This window comes from Salvelinus namaycush, chromosome 7 (genome assembly GCF_016432855.1).
Source record: "Salvelinus namaycush isolate Seneca chromosome 7, SaNama_1.0, whole genome shotgun sequence".
NCBI lineage: Eukaryota > Metazoa > Chordata > Actinopteri > Salmoniformes > Salmonidae > Salvelinus > Salvelinus namaycush.
In genome coordinates, this window is record NC_052313.1 from 28584144 (window position 1) to 28600943 (window position 16800).

The window sequence follows — 16800 nt, forward strand, 5'->3', positions numbered from 1 at the left end:
GTTTTTGTAACCAAATGATCGGTAGAGTTGAAAATGCGATGGAAACAAATTGAATGTTAGATTTGTATTCAGTAGGCTACATAAAAATGTAAGCGAAAAAGTAACCTACATTTGGTGTGAACTACGTCATCACGCACTGATTTTTAGCCACAAATCCGTTTGGTGGAAACACTCCGCTGGTGGGAAAATGCGCATATTTTCTTTATGCTGATTCTAGAAAATTCGCATGAAAAACTGTCGCTAATTGGATGGAAACTTAGCTACTGATTCAATTGATTAAGGAACTTGTTGGGATGGGGAGGAGGTGATGGAGGACTGCCTCCTTGGTTACTAAGTAACGTAACCATACAAACACTACCTCCAACAGATCACAATGCGGAAGGTTTGAATTTTACTCTTTGGTCTTTTTTTCGATTAATTTCGGTAATTTAATAGTTTTTGCAACAATTGTAGCAAGTGTCCTTTCCCGACACTCTTTCAGACGCAGGCATATTTAGCAAGTCGTTTATGTTAATTTGCTTGTAGCAGTTCCTTAGCAATGTAACAATGTAATGTTAGCTAGCTAGATTGCTAACTAACAAGTTACTTGGGCATCTTTCAGAGTGAGTGACATTATAGTAACGTCTTCAGAAAAGTTGTGCGTTATGCATGTGATCTGAGAAACAATGTTTGAAAATAAGAGGGTACATTTGTCATAAACATAGACAATGCATGAATTTAGATTTTGGGTCCAACCATAGAAATTTATATGGTTATGAGTCTTCGAAGGGGCCACACGTAGCCTATTTGTCTGTCATAAAACAACAACAGATGCATGTCCCATTTCGCTAAATACTTTACATTTCATTTCCACAATCGAAGGTCAGATTTACTAGGTCAAACTTTCCTCTCATTTTACAGGGCTTGAACTCAAAAGCAACCAGTGGAAAGTTAGCAATCACCTCAGTTGCTCTTCAAGACCATATCGCACGAAACTTACTGCTTCAGAATTTGTCACTGTGTGACCCTGTGAAGACAAGATGGTGCCGAAGAGCCGCCACTGAAACACACTGCAAACGAAACCATGGAACTGTGAAACAGAAAGGGCCCCAGCAACACGATGGAGAGGAGAAAGAGTATGTGCTTGACCCAGCAGCTCCACCACTGACATTAGGTAAGCTAGCAATCAATCAAATGTATTTTATAAAGCCTTGTAACATCAGCAGTTGGGAACCAGTTCAACAACACTTTGGGAACGAGGAGGTCTCACTGTGAGACCTGAGCTATTATGTATGACATTTCTCATTTGTTGTTTGATATTGGGTTGTTTTTTTGCCATTGTCTGCCTCTCCAGCCCAGAAATTGGGTTTGGTGCAGTCCCCGGCCAGAAAACTGACGGTAGATGAATGGAGTCGGGTCAAGTCGAGGTCTATTCATGAAGGGGACTCCAAGCAGCCCTGTGTGATCTGCAGGGAGGAGTTTCGCTTACAGACTCAGGTATTCCTCTGTACACAATACCTGGTGTTTATTCTCAGTCAGTCAGAGGACTATTTAAAAAAAAAAAAAAAAAATCAACGTTCTTCACCCCTCTAGGGCAGCCCACTCCCCTTCCCAAACACACTCTCTCCCCCTCCCTTAGGTTCCTGTGTGTTCTAATCTGTGTAGACAACTGTACAAATTTACCCATACTGCCTTGGAACTCAACTGTGACACGATGATGTAGCAATCAGTGTGTTACTGTGAGGGTCGTTCAGTCTTTTACACCTTTCTGATCCCCTTTTAAGATGCCAATCTCCTGAAGAATGCGGGGTAGAATAGACGGCCTTACAAAGCACAGTTTCCATAGATGCACGTGTAAATATTAATTTGACTCGAGGGAATTTTTTAAAATTATAGCCTGCTAACAAGGGAAAGGGACAAATGTGAATCTTTGTGGATTTGTTGATCTGTTTGACAAAAACATGTTAAATGTGTTTGTTATTAGTGAAACTACAATTATTGGAAATTGTATTTTATTAAGACGTTTAGCCATTTTTGCAGGCCTGAAATGTCCATTTCCTTCATTCATACAACATCAGTTATTGCTGATTATGAATTCAGATATTTAACACTTTACTAACACCAAACACAGACCATACAGACCATCCTTCCGAGGCCTCCAACTGCTTTTAAATGCATGTAAAACTAAGTGCATGCTCTTCAACCGATTGCTGCCCGTACCCTCCTGCCCGACTAGCATCAGTACTCTGGACGGTTCTGACTTAGAATATGTGGACAACTACAAATACCTAGGTGTCTGGTTAGGAGTAAACTCTCCTTCCAGACTCACGTTAAGCCTCTCCAATCCAAAATGAAATCTAGAATTGGCTTCCTATTTCGCAACAAAGCCTCCTTCACTCATGCTGCCAAACATACCCTCGTAAAACTGACTATCCTACCAATTGTTGACTTCAGCAATGTCATTTACAAAATAGCCTCCAACACTCTACTCAGCAAATTGTATGCAGTCTATCACAGTGCCATCCGCTTTGTCACCAAAGCCCCATATACTACCCACCACTGCGACCTGTATGCTTTCGTTGGCTGGTCCTCACTACACATTCGTCGCCAAACCCACTGGCTCCAGGTCATCTATAAGTCTTTGCTAGGTAAAGCCATAGCAACACCCACCCGTAGCACGCACTCCAGGAGGTATATTTCACTGCTCATTCCCAAAGCCAACACTTACTTTGGCCGCCTTTCCTTCCAGTTCTCTGCTGCTAATGACTGGAAACGAATTGCAAAAATCACTGAAGCTGGATTCTTATATCCCTCTCTCTAACTTTAAGCACCAGCTGTCAGAGCAGCTCACAGATCACTGCACCTGTACATAGCCCATCTGTAAATAGCCCATCCAACTACCTCATCCCCATACTGTATTTATTTATTTATTTATCTTGCTCTTTTGCACCCCAGTATCTCTATTCTCTACTTGCACATCATCATCTGCACATCTGTCATTCTAGTGTTAATGCTAAATTGTAATTATTTCGCCTCTATGGCCTATTTGCCTTACCTCCCTACTCTTCTACATTTGCACACACTGTACATAGATTTTTCTATTGTGTTATTGACTATACGTTTGTTTGTGTGTAACTCTGTGTTTTGTCGCACTGCTTTGCTTTATCCTGGCCAGGTCACAGGTGTAAATGAGAAATTGTTCTCAACTGGCCTAACTGGTTAAATAAAGGTGAAATAATAAAAAAATAAAAAATACCATGTAAAAACATTCAGAAGTGGCTCAAAAACGGTCTCTCGGTTTCCCAGTCCTCCATATTCAGCCTCTCTCTGTGAGCTTGTAGCCTGTGGGGTAAAGCAGACTTTGCTTGCAAGAGCTAAAATTCACTCCAGTCTAATGGCTTGTCGAGCTCCTAGATATAGATTGTGCACTGCAGGGGGCCCTTTCACTGGTGATGGAGTATGTTGGTTGGGCCAAAAACAATGGGAAATCAATATGGCTCCCCCTGCCCTGCAGAGCTTTGAGTACACTGGTTTGTGTGTGCCAATCACCATAGCTGGGGCTGCTGTCTCCTTGTGAGTGCAGACGACAAAAGAGTCTGTGGGAGGTGGAGGAGAGGAGACTGCAGCCCCAGGTCCCAGCCCTCCCAGCATGGGCTCGCTGACTCCAACTGGCTCCTGAGCAAATAGTACACCACAAACACACGTTATGTTCTTCTATCCTCATGGGGACCTCAGATTTATTTTTATTCAAAATCCTATTTTCCATAACCTCAACCTTAAACCCTAAACCTAATTCTAAGACTAATTGTAACCCTAAGCTTAAAATAGTCTTTGTCCTCATGGGGATGTGGGGACTTTTGGATAGAAGACCCACACACACACACACCTCTCACAGGACTCACCAAAAACACTTAAGAGATGTTGAAAACCAATACATACACACCAGCATACCCAGGAGGCTCTGCATGCCACAATCATTTCCAAACGACAAGTCATTCAGTGAAATGCCAAGGGAATTTCAGACGTATAAGAGGGACCGATAAATAAAACATCTAGTTATAAGGATAAAGCTGATTAATTAAAATATAACTATATTTATATAAGTGATTTATAATGCATAATTATACTGTATGTGTGTATAATATTCAATCAACACTAATAATGATATTCATATTGTGTCTAGGTTTTGCTCTCCTGCTCCCATGTGTTTCACAGAGCCTGTCTGCAGGCTTTTGAGAGGTTTTCAGGCAGGAAGTGCTGTCCTATGTGCAGGAAGGAGCAGTATGAGACCAGAGTGATCCACGATGGAGCTCGCCTTTTCAAAGAGAGGTGTGCCATCAGGTAAACATCTCCAGAGATTGGACTGCATGTTTCCTGGAATCAGATGAAACCTCGGCATGGACTAAAAAGCATACTCAATGGAGATTCCCCACTGAGAATGATTTTTAATCCAAGAATAATTTTAGGCTTAATCTACGTCCAGGAAAACCAGACCTTATTGATCAAGTTACCATGTTCACCCTGTGTTAGGACTGTATCCTTGCTGTTTTACCTACTTAAATGTTTTTCATGTCGTCAATGATAGAATTCAAGCGTGTTGGCGTGGCTATGTTGTTCGGAAGTGGTACGGACATATGAGGAAAACAGTTCCCCCAAAAGACAAACAGCTACGACGAAGATTCTTTGAGACAAAGGTAATTTTAACAACTGTCATTTAGGAGTAGGGTTGAGGTCAATTCCTTTTCAATTCAGGAAGTAAACTGAAATTCTCAGAGATACATTTTTTGGGGGAATTTCAGTTGATTTCCTGAATGGAAAAGCAATTCAACCCAACCCTGATGAGGAGGGACTGATGTGTATTATGTACACATTATTATTATTGTTATTATGAAAGATGTAAACATCAAACCCCTGAGAAGGTTCCACATCAAGTACAGTTGAAGTCTGAAGTTTACATACACCTTAGCCAAATACATTTAAACTCAGTTTTCCCTGTCTTAGGTCAGTTAGGATCACCACTTTATTTTAAGAATGTGAAATGTCAGAATAATAGTAGAGAGAATGATTTATTTCAGCTTTTATTTCTTTCATCACATTCCCAGTCGGTCAGAAGTTTACATACACTGAATTATTATTTGGTAGCGTTGCCTTTCCATTGTTTAACTTGGGTCAAACATTTTGGGGAGCCTTCCACAAGCTTCCCACAATAAGTTGGGTGAATTTTGGCCCATTCCTCCTGACAGAGCTGGTGTAACTGAGTCAGGTTTGTAGGCCTCCTTGCTCACACACGCCTTTTCAGTTCTGCCCACACATTTTCTATAGGATTGAGGTCAGGGCTTTGTGATGGCCACTCCAATACCTTGACTTTGTTGTCCTTAAGCCATTTTGCCACAACTTTGGAAGTATGCTTGGGATCATTGTCCATTTGGAACCAAGCTTTAACTTCCTGACTGATGTCTTGAGATGTTGCTTCAAAATATCCACATAATTGTCCTACCTCATGATGCCATCTCTATTGTGAAGTTCACCAGTTCCTCCTGCAGCAAAGCACCCCCACAACATGGAGCCACCGCCGTGCTTCACGGTTGGGATGGTGTTCTTCAGCTTGTAAGCATCCCCCTTTTTCCTCCAGACATAACAATGGTCATTATGGCCAAACAGTTCTATTTTTGTTTCATCAGGCCAGAGGACATTTCTCCAAAAAGTACGATCTTTGTCCCCATGTGCAGTTGCAAACCTTATTCTGGCATTTTTATGCCGGTTTTGGAACAGTGGATTCTTCCTTGCTGAGCAGCCTTTCAGGTTATGTTGATATAGGACTCGTTTTACTGTGGATATAGATACTTTTGTACCGGTTTCCTCCAGCATCTTCACAAGGTACTTTGCTGTTGTTATGGAATTTATTTGCACTTTTCGCACCAAAGTATGTTCATCTCTAGGAGACAGAACATGTCTCCTTCCTGAGCGGTATGACAGCTGCTTGGTCCCACGGTGTTTATACTGACATACTATCGTTTGTACAGATGAACGTGGTACCTTCAGGCGTTTGGAAATTTATCCCAAGGATGAACCAGACTTGTGGAGGTCTACAATTTTTTTCTCTGAGGCCTTGGCTGATTTCTTTCGTTTTTTCCCATGATGTCAAGCAAAGAGGCACTGAGTTTGAAGGAAGACCTTGAAATACATCCACAGGTACACCTCCAATTGACTCAAATGATGTCAATTAGCCTATCAGAAACTTCTAAAGCCATGACATAATTTTCTCGAATTTTCCAAGCTGTTTAAAGGCACAGTCAACTTAGTGTATGTTAACTTCTGACCCACTGGAATTGTGACACAGTGAGTTATAAGGGAAATAATCTGTCAAAACAATTGTTGGAAAAATGACTTGTGTCATGCACAAAGTAGATGTCCTAACCGACTTGCCAAATCTAGTTAAACAAGAAATTTGTGGAGCGGTTGAAAAACGAGTTTTAATGACTCCAATATAAGTGTATGTAACCTTCTGACTTCAACTGTAGTTCCTCTACTTACTATATACTGAACAATGCCATGTCGGGTCAAAACATGTGCTCTTATCTGGTGAGTCGGTCCACTGGTGACTACCAGGTCACATTGCCGAGGCTTTCCCCACTCCTATAAGCTTTTGTCCCAAATGCCACCCTTTTCCCCATAGTGCACTGCTTTTGACCAGAGGTAATAGGGTGCCATTTGGGATGCAAATCTCCATTCTTCCTGAAACTCACCCTGCCAGACATTCCTCACCTATTTAGCAGTGGTGGACTTTAGGTTGCCGTGATTGACGGACCGACAGCAGATCTGATCCCAGGTCAGTGTGGAGTGGACACGGGCATCGGTGCAGGGTAGGGGAACTCAACTCTCTAAGCAGCTTCAGAGGGCCTTTGATGCCATGTGAATCATACACTGTTTGTAAACTAATTACGGAGAGTGTGTGTTTTGGTCAAACAGTCTGGACATTCCAGGGTCAACACAAAAGCAAGGGCCCACTGTGTGTTTGTCTGTGTGCTTGCACCCCCCTCTCGGAAAGAGGGGGTTGAGGGAGGGTGCATATTTGTGGCAGGTTCCCTGGTTGTCATTTGCACTGGCTTTCTTCACTGTCCCACTTAAGAACTAAAATATTCCACAGGATTTGACTTTGATCTGAGGACAGAATACACATTATAAAGGGGTTAGTTCTTTCAGCTTTGGCTGGCTGTTGGTGGGTTCCAGCAACTGGATGGGGGCCTATCGACACGAAGGCCTCTGCCTTCTCTAGTCTGTGGCTCCCTGGAAAAGGATAGATTGCCACCTAGTGAGACTGAAATCTCCCCCTCCATGGTGCTTACTTACCTCTGACTGTAGTGGCGATTTGCAGAGATACGGCTGAATAGTAAACACACTTGAGAAGCACATATACTGATTTTACTGGTATATTTATCGTGTGAGCCTTGGGATATCTAACAAAATGCAGCCTGTTCCCTATATAGTGCACTGCTTTTGCATTGGGCTCTGGTCAAAAGTAGTGCACTGTATGGGAATAGGGTTCCATTTGGGACTCATCCTTGGTTAGGGGTCCATTCCATCACTAGCCTTTCTGATAGCTAATTAAAGAGAGGCCACTCATGTCTCTCTCTAGAGCTCTCTGTAATCAATCAGAGTGCTTCAGTGGGTTCAGAGAGACCGACATTACGAGTGACACCTTGATTACGCCCAACTTGTAATGTGCTCAGAGAGGTCAATGTCCCACAATGACCCACAATCCCCTTCTCTCATCCTCCATCATCTATAAACACAGCTTTAGCATTTCACGTAAACACGAGCAGCAATTTTATTGGTCTAATTAACTCTGTTGGAAAACATTAGCCCCATCCTGGTGACGGCCACGTCAAGGATGGGGATTGTTGGCTCGGAGGAATTTGTGACAGAGTAGGACTTCCTCCATCACACAGAGACAAGTTGGGTCCCAATGGCATCCTATTCTCTATGTAGTGCACTACTTTTGACAAGAGCCCTGTGGGCCCTGGTCAAAAGTATTGCACTACTTCGGGAATATGGTGTAATTTGGGAGTGTCAACATGTCTGTCATCCTCACGGTAAAGCCGCAGTTGCCCCCAGGCAGCAAAGCCTTTAAGATATTCTAGTTTTCAGTCTTATCAGGTGATTCCAATGACCAGCTTTCCATTTTTAGCTTTTTGAGGTCCGACCCTAAGTCAACACATTAAGGAGGATAACTGCTGACATCAAGATGGATTGCGGTGAGACAACGCCATTCCCTCCCCCATTCCTTTGTTCCCCTTGCTCTGTCCCTTTTCCTGTCCTCTGCAGTGAGACAAGGCAAAGTTCACCAGGGCCCATGTTGTTTGCCTTCGCTGTGGAAAAGTCAGCCCATAAAACCTCATCTGAATGGCTAACAGTTGTTTAATTAGTGATAAAAGCCCAGCAATAAAGTACTTGGGATGTCACTGTGACAGGAGCGAGCTCGGTGAGGAAGCCTGAGGGATGGCCTTTGTGTGTGTGCACGTTTCCCAGCACCAGCTATCTTTTCACTGGTTTCCATACATTTTCCTTGTAAGTCTGAGACGTGTCGGTATCGATCTGGCCTGTTAAACAACTTGACTTTGTCAGCAGGCTTCAAGCATTACAATATAGCACCAATTATATCTGATAGAGAAACAGAACTCTATTTGGTGTCCAATTGAACGATGCCCCTTTGTGTAACTAAATTGTTTCCAATTAGTTGCAGGAGTTGAATGACAGCTTTGTCCAATACTGTCATACGGACGTAGAGGCTTTCCTGAACGATATCGACCAGTCGGTGTCATCGAGCAGAAGAGTGTTCCATCAGTTTGAGAGAGAGCACGTCTCGGAGCCGCAGGAAGACGACTGGCAGAAAATACAGGAAAAGGTTTGGAATAGGGTTGCAAAATTCCTGTAACTTTCCGAACATTTCCAGGTTTTCCGGAAATCTCTACGCAGGATTTCTGGACAACCTGAACATTTTGGGAAAGTTACCGGAATTGTGCAACCCTACTGTGGAAAAACTCACCATACAAGTACCACGGTGCACTATCAAAAAGACTCTCATGAAGTCCTAATCCTGGTCTAATTCTCCCTGTAGCCATGCCATTCATTCAACATGCTAATGCTTGTCCAGGAGAGGCTGTGCTGCAGCTGCTACACAAAGTCAAATCTCCTAGAAATGATCATTCACTTGTTTCCAAATGAATGAAGGGAATAATCCTCTGTGTTTACAAGAAAACAGAGCCAGTCTAATAATGCACGCCAGGCCTTTCATCGCCCCGTCTGAGCCATCTGTACTGTGGTTCAAATTGAAAAGAGATCTAGATTTGCTGTTCCATAGGCTCTGTTGTACAGTATATAGGGCTTTTCAATGCCAGCCAATGGAGTTTCCCACAATCCCACAGGTGGAAAAGGGTGTTTTTAAAATATTTTTTATCTCGTGTTAAAAGGTTGTGCACAGGGCAACAGGTGTTGCTCAACCTCGACTCGTACAGAGAGAATCAAACGGTGAACTCACAGCGTGTTTATCGCACACCGTGCACCTTCCTGGTGAAGGTAAACACCATAAATGTCGCAAAGCTCATTATCAAGCGTTTAAGCCTTGAGCGCGTTGACCGTTTTCTGAATAAAAGGAAGGAAGTTAATTATTGGTGGAGCTGCAGTAGATACCTGCCCCAAAACGGCATCTCAGAGACACACGGCCAAACAATCAAGCTTGTGTGACACGCTAAACCAGATAATGTCCATTGAACTTAAGATAAAGGGGTGTGTATGGAAGCTATTGTGAGAGAAGATAGCCATTATAAATGTCTGGTAGCAGGGTTGGGATAAATTCCCTTTAAATTCAGTCAATTCAGGAAGTAGATTGATTCCTATTCAACATTTTTCTCCTAGAGGCATTGAGGAAAAATGGAATTTCAGTTTCCTTCCTGAATTGACCCCAACCCTATGTGGTAGTGTGGCGGTATTTTATTGAAGACGGCTTTTATTTATTTTGGAATACTGGCCCATCCCTACAGCCGTGTCTGTCTCCACTGTCAAAGGTCATCCAGAGAGATACACGGGACTGTCCCATCTGTCTCACCGCTCTGTGCAGCGCCAGACTAGAGACGGAGGCAGGGAGGACACTCGCCCAACACCACAGCAACAGACGTACTGTGCTCTTGTCCTGCTCACACCTCTTCCACCAGCCCTGCCTGGAAGCCTTCGAAGCCTTCTGTGTGGAGGGCCGACCTACATGTCCTCTGTGCAGGTCTCCCTACCACAAAATACTGGTCTGACCTCAGAATAGTTGATATATAACTTCATAATAGGATGTAAGTAAAACATATACACTCCCCTACGTATTTATTTGGACAATGCAGCGAAAACTTTTAATTTGGCTCTATACGCCAGTATTTTGAATACGATCAAATATCTTATTTTAGTGTATCTATATACATGTTTCACTGTTAAGAAATTGAAGTACTTTGTGTCTAGTCCCCCCATTTGAAGGTGTCATTTGGACAAATTCAATTAGTGTATTAAAATGTCAAGTTTAGTATTTGGTCGCATATTTCTAGAACACAATGACTACAAATTTGTTTCAGATTATGTTATGCCCAATAAATTAATGGTAAATAATGGAATGTTATTTTGGAGTCACTTTTATTGTAAATAAGAATAGAACGTTTCTGAACAGTTCTACATTAATGTGGATGCTACCATGATTACGGATAATTATGAATTAATCGTAAATAATGAGAGTTAGATGCATAGTGGCTTCGCAAAGTATTCAGATCCCTTGAATTTCTAAATTTTGTTAGGTTACAGCCTTATTCTAAAATAGATAAAAGATCCTCAGTAATCTACACACAATTTAGCTCAGGTGCATCTTGGTTTCCATTGATCATCCTTGAGATGTTTCTACAACTTTATTGGGAGTCCACCTGTGGTAAAATCAATTGACTGGACATGATTTGGAAAGACACACCTGTCTATAAGGTCCCACAAATGACAGTGCATGTCAGAGCAAAAACCAAGCCATGAGGTCAAAGGAATAGTCCGTAGGGCTCCGAGACAGGATTGTGTCAGCTCTGAGGAAGGGTACCAAAACATTTCTGCAGCATTGATGGTTCCCAAGAACACAGTGGCCTCCATTTTTTTAAATGGAAAAAGGAGAAGTGCCTTGGTCAGGGAGATGACCAAGAACCCGATGTTCACTCTGACAGCTCCTCTGTGGGGATGGGAGAACCTTCCAAGACAACCATCGCTGCAGCACTCCACCAATCAGGCCTTTATCGTAGACTGGCCAGATGGAAGCCACTCCTCAGTAAAAGGCACATGACAGCCCGCTTGGAGTTTGCCAAAAGCACCTAAAGACACTCAGACCATGAGAAACAAGATTCTCTGGTCTGATGAATGCCAAATGTCACATATAGAGAACCTGGCACCATCCCTAGGGTGAAGCATGGTGGTGGCAGTATCATGCTGTGGGGATGTTTTTCAGCAGCAGGGACTGGGAGACTAGTCAGGAACGAGGCAAAGTACAAAGAGATCCTTGAAGAAAACCTGCTTCATAGTGCTCAGGACCTCAGACTGGGATGAAGGTTCACCTTCCAACAGGACAACGATCCTAAGCACACAGCCAAGACAACACAGTAGTGGCTTTGGGACAAGTCCCTGAATGTCATTGAGTGGCCCAGCCAGAGACTGGACTTGAACCCAATCTAACATCTCTGGAGAGACCTGAAAATAGATGGGGAGCGTTGCTGCACATCCAACCTGACAGAGCTTGAGAGGATCTGCAGAGAAGACTCTGCTGTAATCACTGCCAAAGGTGCTTCAACAAAGTACTGGGTAAAGGGTCTGAACTTATGTAAATGTGATAGTTTACATTTTTGCTAACTTGTAAAAAATAAACTTTTTGCTTTGTCATTATGGAGTATTGTGCGTAGATTGATGGCGGAAAAAATAATCAATTTTAGAATAAGGCTGTAACGTATCAAAATGTGGAAAACGTCAAGGGATCTGAATACTTAAGGCACTGTAGATATACTCTAGAAAATGCTAACCTCCTGTTATTGTAATGGTGAAAGGTTAGAATGTTTTGGGGGCATGATCTTTCTGCATCTACCTTTCTCACTCATGATTATCCGTAATCATGGTAACATGTAGAAGTATTCAGAATCATACTTTATTTCGAATATTGGACCAAATACTAAACTTGACAATTTAACAGAGTTTGTCAATACTTATAACACCTTCAAAATGGAGGGACTAGATACATAGTGCATCAATTTCTAAACCCTAAAACAGGTATGAAAACACACTCAATGTGACATTAGTATCATAAAACTGTTGATCTCAGGTCCAAAATGCTGGAGTATAGAGTCAAATAAATTATATTTCTACAGTACCTCCAGAATTTAAACATTTGAGAAATCGTATAAATTTGTCAATGTTTAGATTGAGCTCTTCCAGCAGGTCTTATGTTGTAGTTTGCAGGCTGTAAATGACAAAAGGAAGGAAGGTGTAGTAAAACAGGAAGTTATTCCTGTTGTTTAATGAACAGACTTTAAATGCATTCATCAAAGGATAAATGCACAAAACAATTATCACTTTCAGGCATCCATACCAATTAAGTGCAATTCTTCCTCAAGTCCCAGTCCTCCAGAATACTGTGACTTGTCAGGAGTTCATAGACAGATACTGCCATGGTAAAAGCAAGCTAACTTGTGCCAAGTGTGCTCTTATATCTCAAAAAGAAGCCCGTGATGTACACCACAAATGCTGTTGAAGTTACAGATGAAAAAGCAATGTCAACTTAAACATGAGTTGTAAATGAGAACTTGTTCTCAACTTGCCTACCTGGTTAAATAAAGGTGAAATAAATAAAAATGACGTTCATTGTTTATTAACAAACACACATATGGTAAAAAAACTAAAACACATTCATGTTAATTTGCAGGAAATTATATGCAGAGACAGAAAAACTATAGCTACATCCAAAAATGTGAGGGGGCACAGGTTGGAGAATTTAGAATTTTTCAAACATCCAAAACAGTTTTCTTTACTGCATTCTAGAGCCATAATCATACTTATTTCTGTGTAAAAAAAAAAAAAAATCAGCATACCTCTTGAGCGGTCTGTATCCTGGTTCATTTTTAAAAGAAACTGTATGCAGATTTGCTGAAATCTGAATAAAAGATTGAAAGGAATCAAGTCTCATTCAGTACACGAAGTTATTGCTTGCTTTTCTAAAGTTTGCCAGCAGGCGTACCAGCTAATATAGTTAGACGAGCTAGCTACTCAAACTTGACTGATAACTAGCCACCAAAAAGCCATTTTAATGCTATGAGGTTGGGAACCTACATGGGCTAGCTAAAGTCAACTTCATGACATTTCTAGGTCTAGCAGTATTACAGAGAAACAACTAAACAGGACAAATCTGAGGGGGCACAACGGTTCTGATTAGCTACTCCACCTACAGTACAGGCCACGCTTCAACATTTCAAACCCTCGGCAAGTGAGGAAAAACTAAGGCAACAAAAACTGTTCCCTTGGGCTGGAACAGGCCCAGACCGTGTGCACCTCAAACTCATTGGAAAAGTACGATTGTAATGTTGTGCTTATGGTGTGCTCCCTCGACCAATAATATGCAGCGACAGGGACTTATGCTGTCTGGTTATGTTTGTCCCAAATGGCACTCTATTCCCTACATATTGCACTACTTTTGGGGATAGGGTACCATTTGGGATAATTTGCTATTGACTATAATAATGTGTCATTCAGTTCGACTGCCCCCAGCCTCTGGAACGCTCTCCCGGACCACCTGAAGGCACCACAGACTCTGGGTTCCTTTAAAACGGGCCTAAAGACCTTTCTCTTTAGGAAGGCTTTCTGTTGACAGCTGTGCTCCTTGTAGTGTCAGCTGGGATCTTTGTCTCAGTGACCCGGTCTAGTTGCGTTAAAATATGTATTTTGATTTTTTATCTTATGCACTTTGAGATTATTCTTCATAATGAAAAGCGCTTTACAAATTTGCTCTTTGGAACCAAAAAAAGACGTGTGGATCACTCTATAGTTTTCCCATCTCAAGAGCAACTAAACAAGAGTCATTCAAATTGAGACAAAAATAATGAACGCACAGTACAGTGGGTAACGCAAAATAAAATGAGCACATTGTGACACATTCACAACTGGCCTGAGACGATCAGAAAGATGGAAGGATTGGCTAGTCCCTCCTAACTCCTCTCCATTCAGTCTGTGTCAATGGAGGAGACACTGACTGGTCACTTAGGTGAACGGGTACTAACTGTACCAGCAAGCTCTGCAAAGAGGGAAGAAGTGGCGATACACAGACGCCTGTGAGGACATGCAAAGCAACTGGGTGGGACACGTAAAACGGCTAAAAGCGATATGTAAAATGAATAAGAGTAATCAGTAAGATCTTTTTTAATGCAGGAGAGTTCAACAGCAAGTAAGTCTATCAAAGAATGCCCTCATCTTTTCAAAATGTGTAGATAAAAAAAAAAAAAAAATCCACTTATCAAACCAGAAGCCATCCATACTAATACTATACACCAGGGCTCGCCAACCCTTTTCCTGGAGTTACTGTCCTGTTGGTTTGTCTCCAACTCTAATCCATCACACCTGATTCTCAAAAAAGGAATTCTCTTCTCATTATACTTGTGAGAAGGTGCTGTTGTTTTCTCTCCAAATAACACAGATGCATTTTATAACCAAAATGGGTTTTAAAATTGGTGAAATGCACTGCATGGGCTCAGTAACTGTGGTGGAAATAGAACAGGTTGGAAACAGACAGACATTGAAATAGGACATAAGTGTAAAAATGGCTACTAGTCAGCGAGCATCTCTTCAGCCTCTGCATCGAAAGGTTACATTTCACCTCCAAGCCAATAGGGCATAGTGCAATTACGGGGGGAGATAACAGATAAAAAGTGATCAGGGAAGCACGGAACGCAAGAGGTTAGAATGAGATGGGTAGAGGGTAGAATTCGAATGTATGAAAAGATTGAGGGGGGGGAGAAGGACATTGGTGCTGAGAGAAAGTCCCCCAGATATCGGCTGAGTGGCCCATGGTCAGAGTCACTGTTGAGGTCAACATCAACTGTTGTGATGATGCCAGTCTGTCAGGGGGCTCAAACATGTCCCTGTCCAAGTCCTGCATCCATCGATCCAGGAGGAAGAGGATGGAATGTCACAAAGCTAAATTACTCTTCCCCTCAGCTCGCAGTGCCCGTCAGACACTGTCGGTGTATACTAAGTCTCTTACACGGACTCAATTCCCAGTACAGTCAAAATCTCCCTTTGGCTGCCATGAGGTGTGTGTGTGTGTCGGTTGTCTCTTTCACAGAGTCTTCTGATGCCCGTTGGCCGCGATCTTCCCAGACTCAGGGTCTGTGGGGCTGTTTGACAGTTGTAATTTATCCAGACCTGGCCAGGAGGAGATAAGGGGCAGAAATGTCATTACAAGACACACACAGACGATGAATATGTATATATTTTTTGAAAAACACTGCCTCCGTCGTTTGACATTTTCGACATCAGACATCCTGGGCCTGTCACAACAAGCTCTAGAGACTTCCCCCCTTTGCCTCGTCATCTTCACATCAGTCCAAAGGCACAGTGGATTTTGATATCTATCTATCTGGCTGCAGCCACAGTAGTCATATTGCTGCCTAGGGCCTTGGAACAGGTTATGAGTTATGACATATGTCATTTGGATTGATAATTACTGAAATGACCAAAAAACAAAAGGTTAAACGTCTTGTCAGTGCAAATAACTATGGTAAAAATTACAGAACATGCAATCATACAGCACAAAGCGTATAATAATAATAATACAACTTTATTCATTTGGCACAATTCATACAGAGGCAGCAACTCAATGTGCTGTACATATAAAATAATACAAAATAGAGAAAGAAATGACAAACCAGTAAAGCAGCATAGAATGCAAAAAATAAGTACAAACAGGATAGGACACGAAAATATTAATAGGATATTAAAATAAGACAAAAGTAAACAAAATCTAAAATATCCAGACTAATTAAAAGCCAAGCTAAAAAAGGTGAGTCTTAAGCCCGGTACAGATACAACTACCGAGACGAGACATGACGGTGTTACTTGGCTTTACAACAACGTTCGCTTGATCTGAATGGTCTAGTTTTAGAACGTCTCATGATGGCCGCTGAAGTTTCCAAGATTAAACACGTCAAATCTTAGCGAAAGACGCGAGACGAACACTTGTCAGTTTAGTCAATCAAAGAAAAGTGCTAAGACGCTCTGTGTTTAGCCAAGCAGACAGCAAGCTATCTATTTGCTGTAGTTAATAGCTAGCTTAAATTGCTGATATTTTTCCTGACAGGTCAAAGTGTGCCCTGTTTCTGGCGCATGTATTCTATGATACTTGTCTGCTGAAGCACTTTGGTACAAAACGACCAAACAACTTGGTTTCAAAAGTGTTATCAGATCATTGTACAGAGGCATAGTTACCGTAGAAACAGTCTCAACCGACCATCTTATTATTTTTTTTGTCTTTAGAAAGCGTAGGAAAAAATTATACGACTGTCTAGTTTTGTCTCATCTCTGCTTATGACGGCTGTTGTATCTGTACCAGGCCTTCACCCTCTGGATTCTAAGCCCTGTCTAAGCCGGGGGAGGGTTCTAAGCGAACATATGGAATTGTTTTAAAAATGGTCATACCAAGGATTATTTAGCCCTTTGATTTTGACATTTAAGAAGGTATCAACAAATATATATTGGATGAAACATAGAATATGGAGTTACTGCTAT

At 41.9% G+C, this 16800-nt stretch overlaps 2 protein-coding genes across 3 annotated transcripts in view; one reads left to right on the forward strand and one right to left on the reverse strand.

Moving 5' to 3' along the window:
- The first annotated feature begins 373 nt into the window (after nt 1-373).
- On the forward strand, nt 374-10280 carry rnf32 (ring finger protein 32). Its single transcript, XM_038997263.1, has 7 exons — nt 374-382; nt 862-1153; nt 1334-1476; nt 4163-4320; nt 4565-4673; nt 8717-8884; nt 10044-10280. The coding sequence occupies exons 1-7, from the start codon at nt 374-376 to the stop codon at nt 10278-10280; spliced, it is 1116 nt and encodes a 371-aa protein (XP_038853191.1).
- A 2232-nt stretch (nt 10281-12512) lies between these two features.
- The window catches only part of lmbr1 (limb development membrane protein 1), a 63785-nt gene continuing 59497 nt past the window's right edge, over nt 12513-16800 (reverse strand). For both annotated transcript variants that reach the window (XM_038997896.1, XM_038997897.1), the window contains one exon: nt 12513-15438. In XM_038997896.1, the coding sequence (XP_038853824.1) occupies nt 15353-15438 (86 nt within the window). In that variant the 3' untranslated portion in view covers nt 12513-15352. The remainder of the gene's footprint in view (nt 15439-16800) is intronic.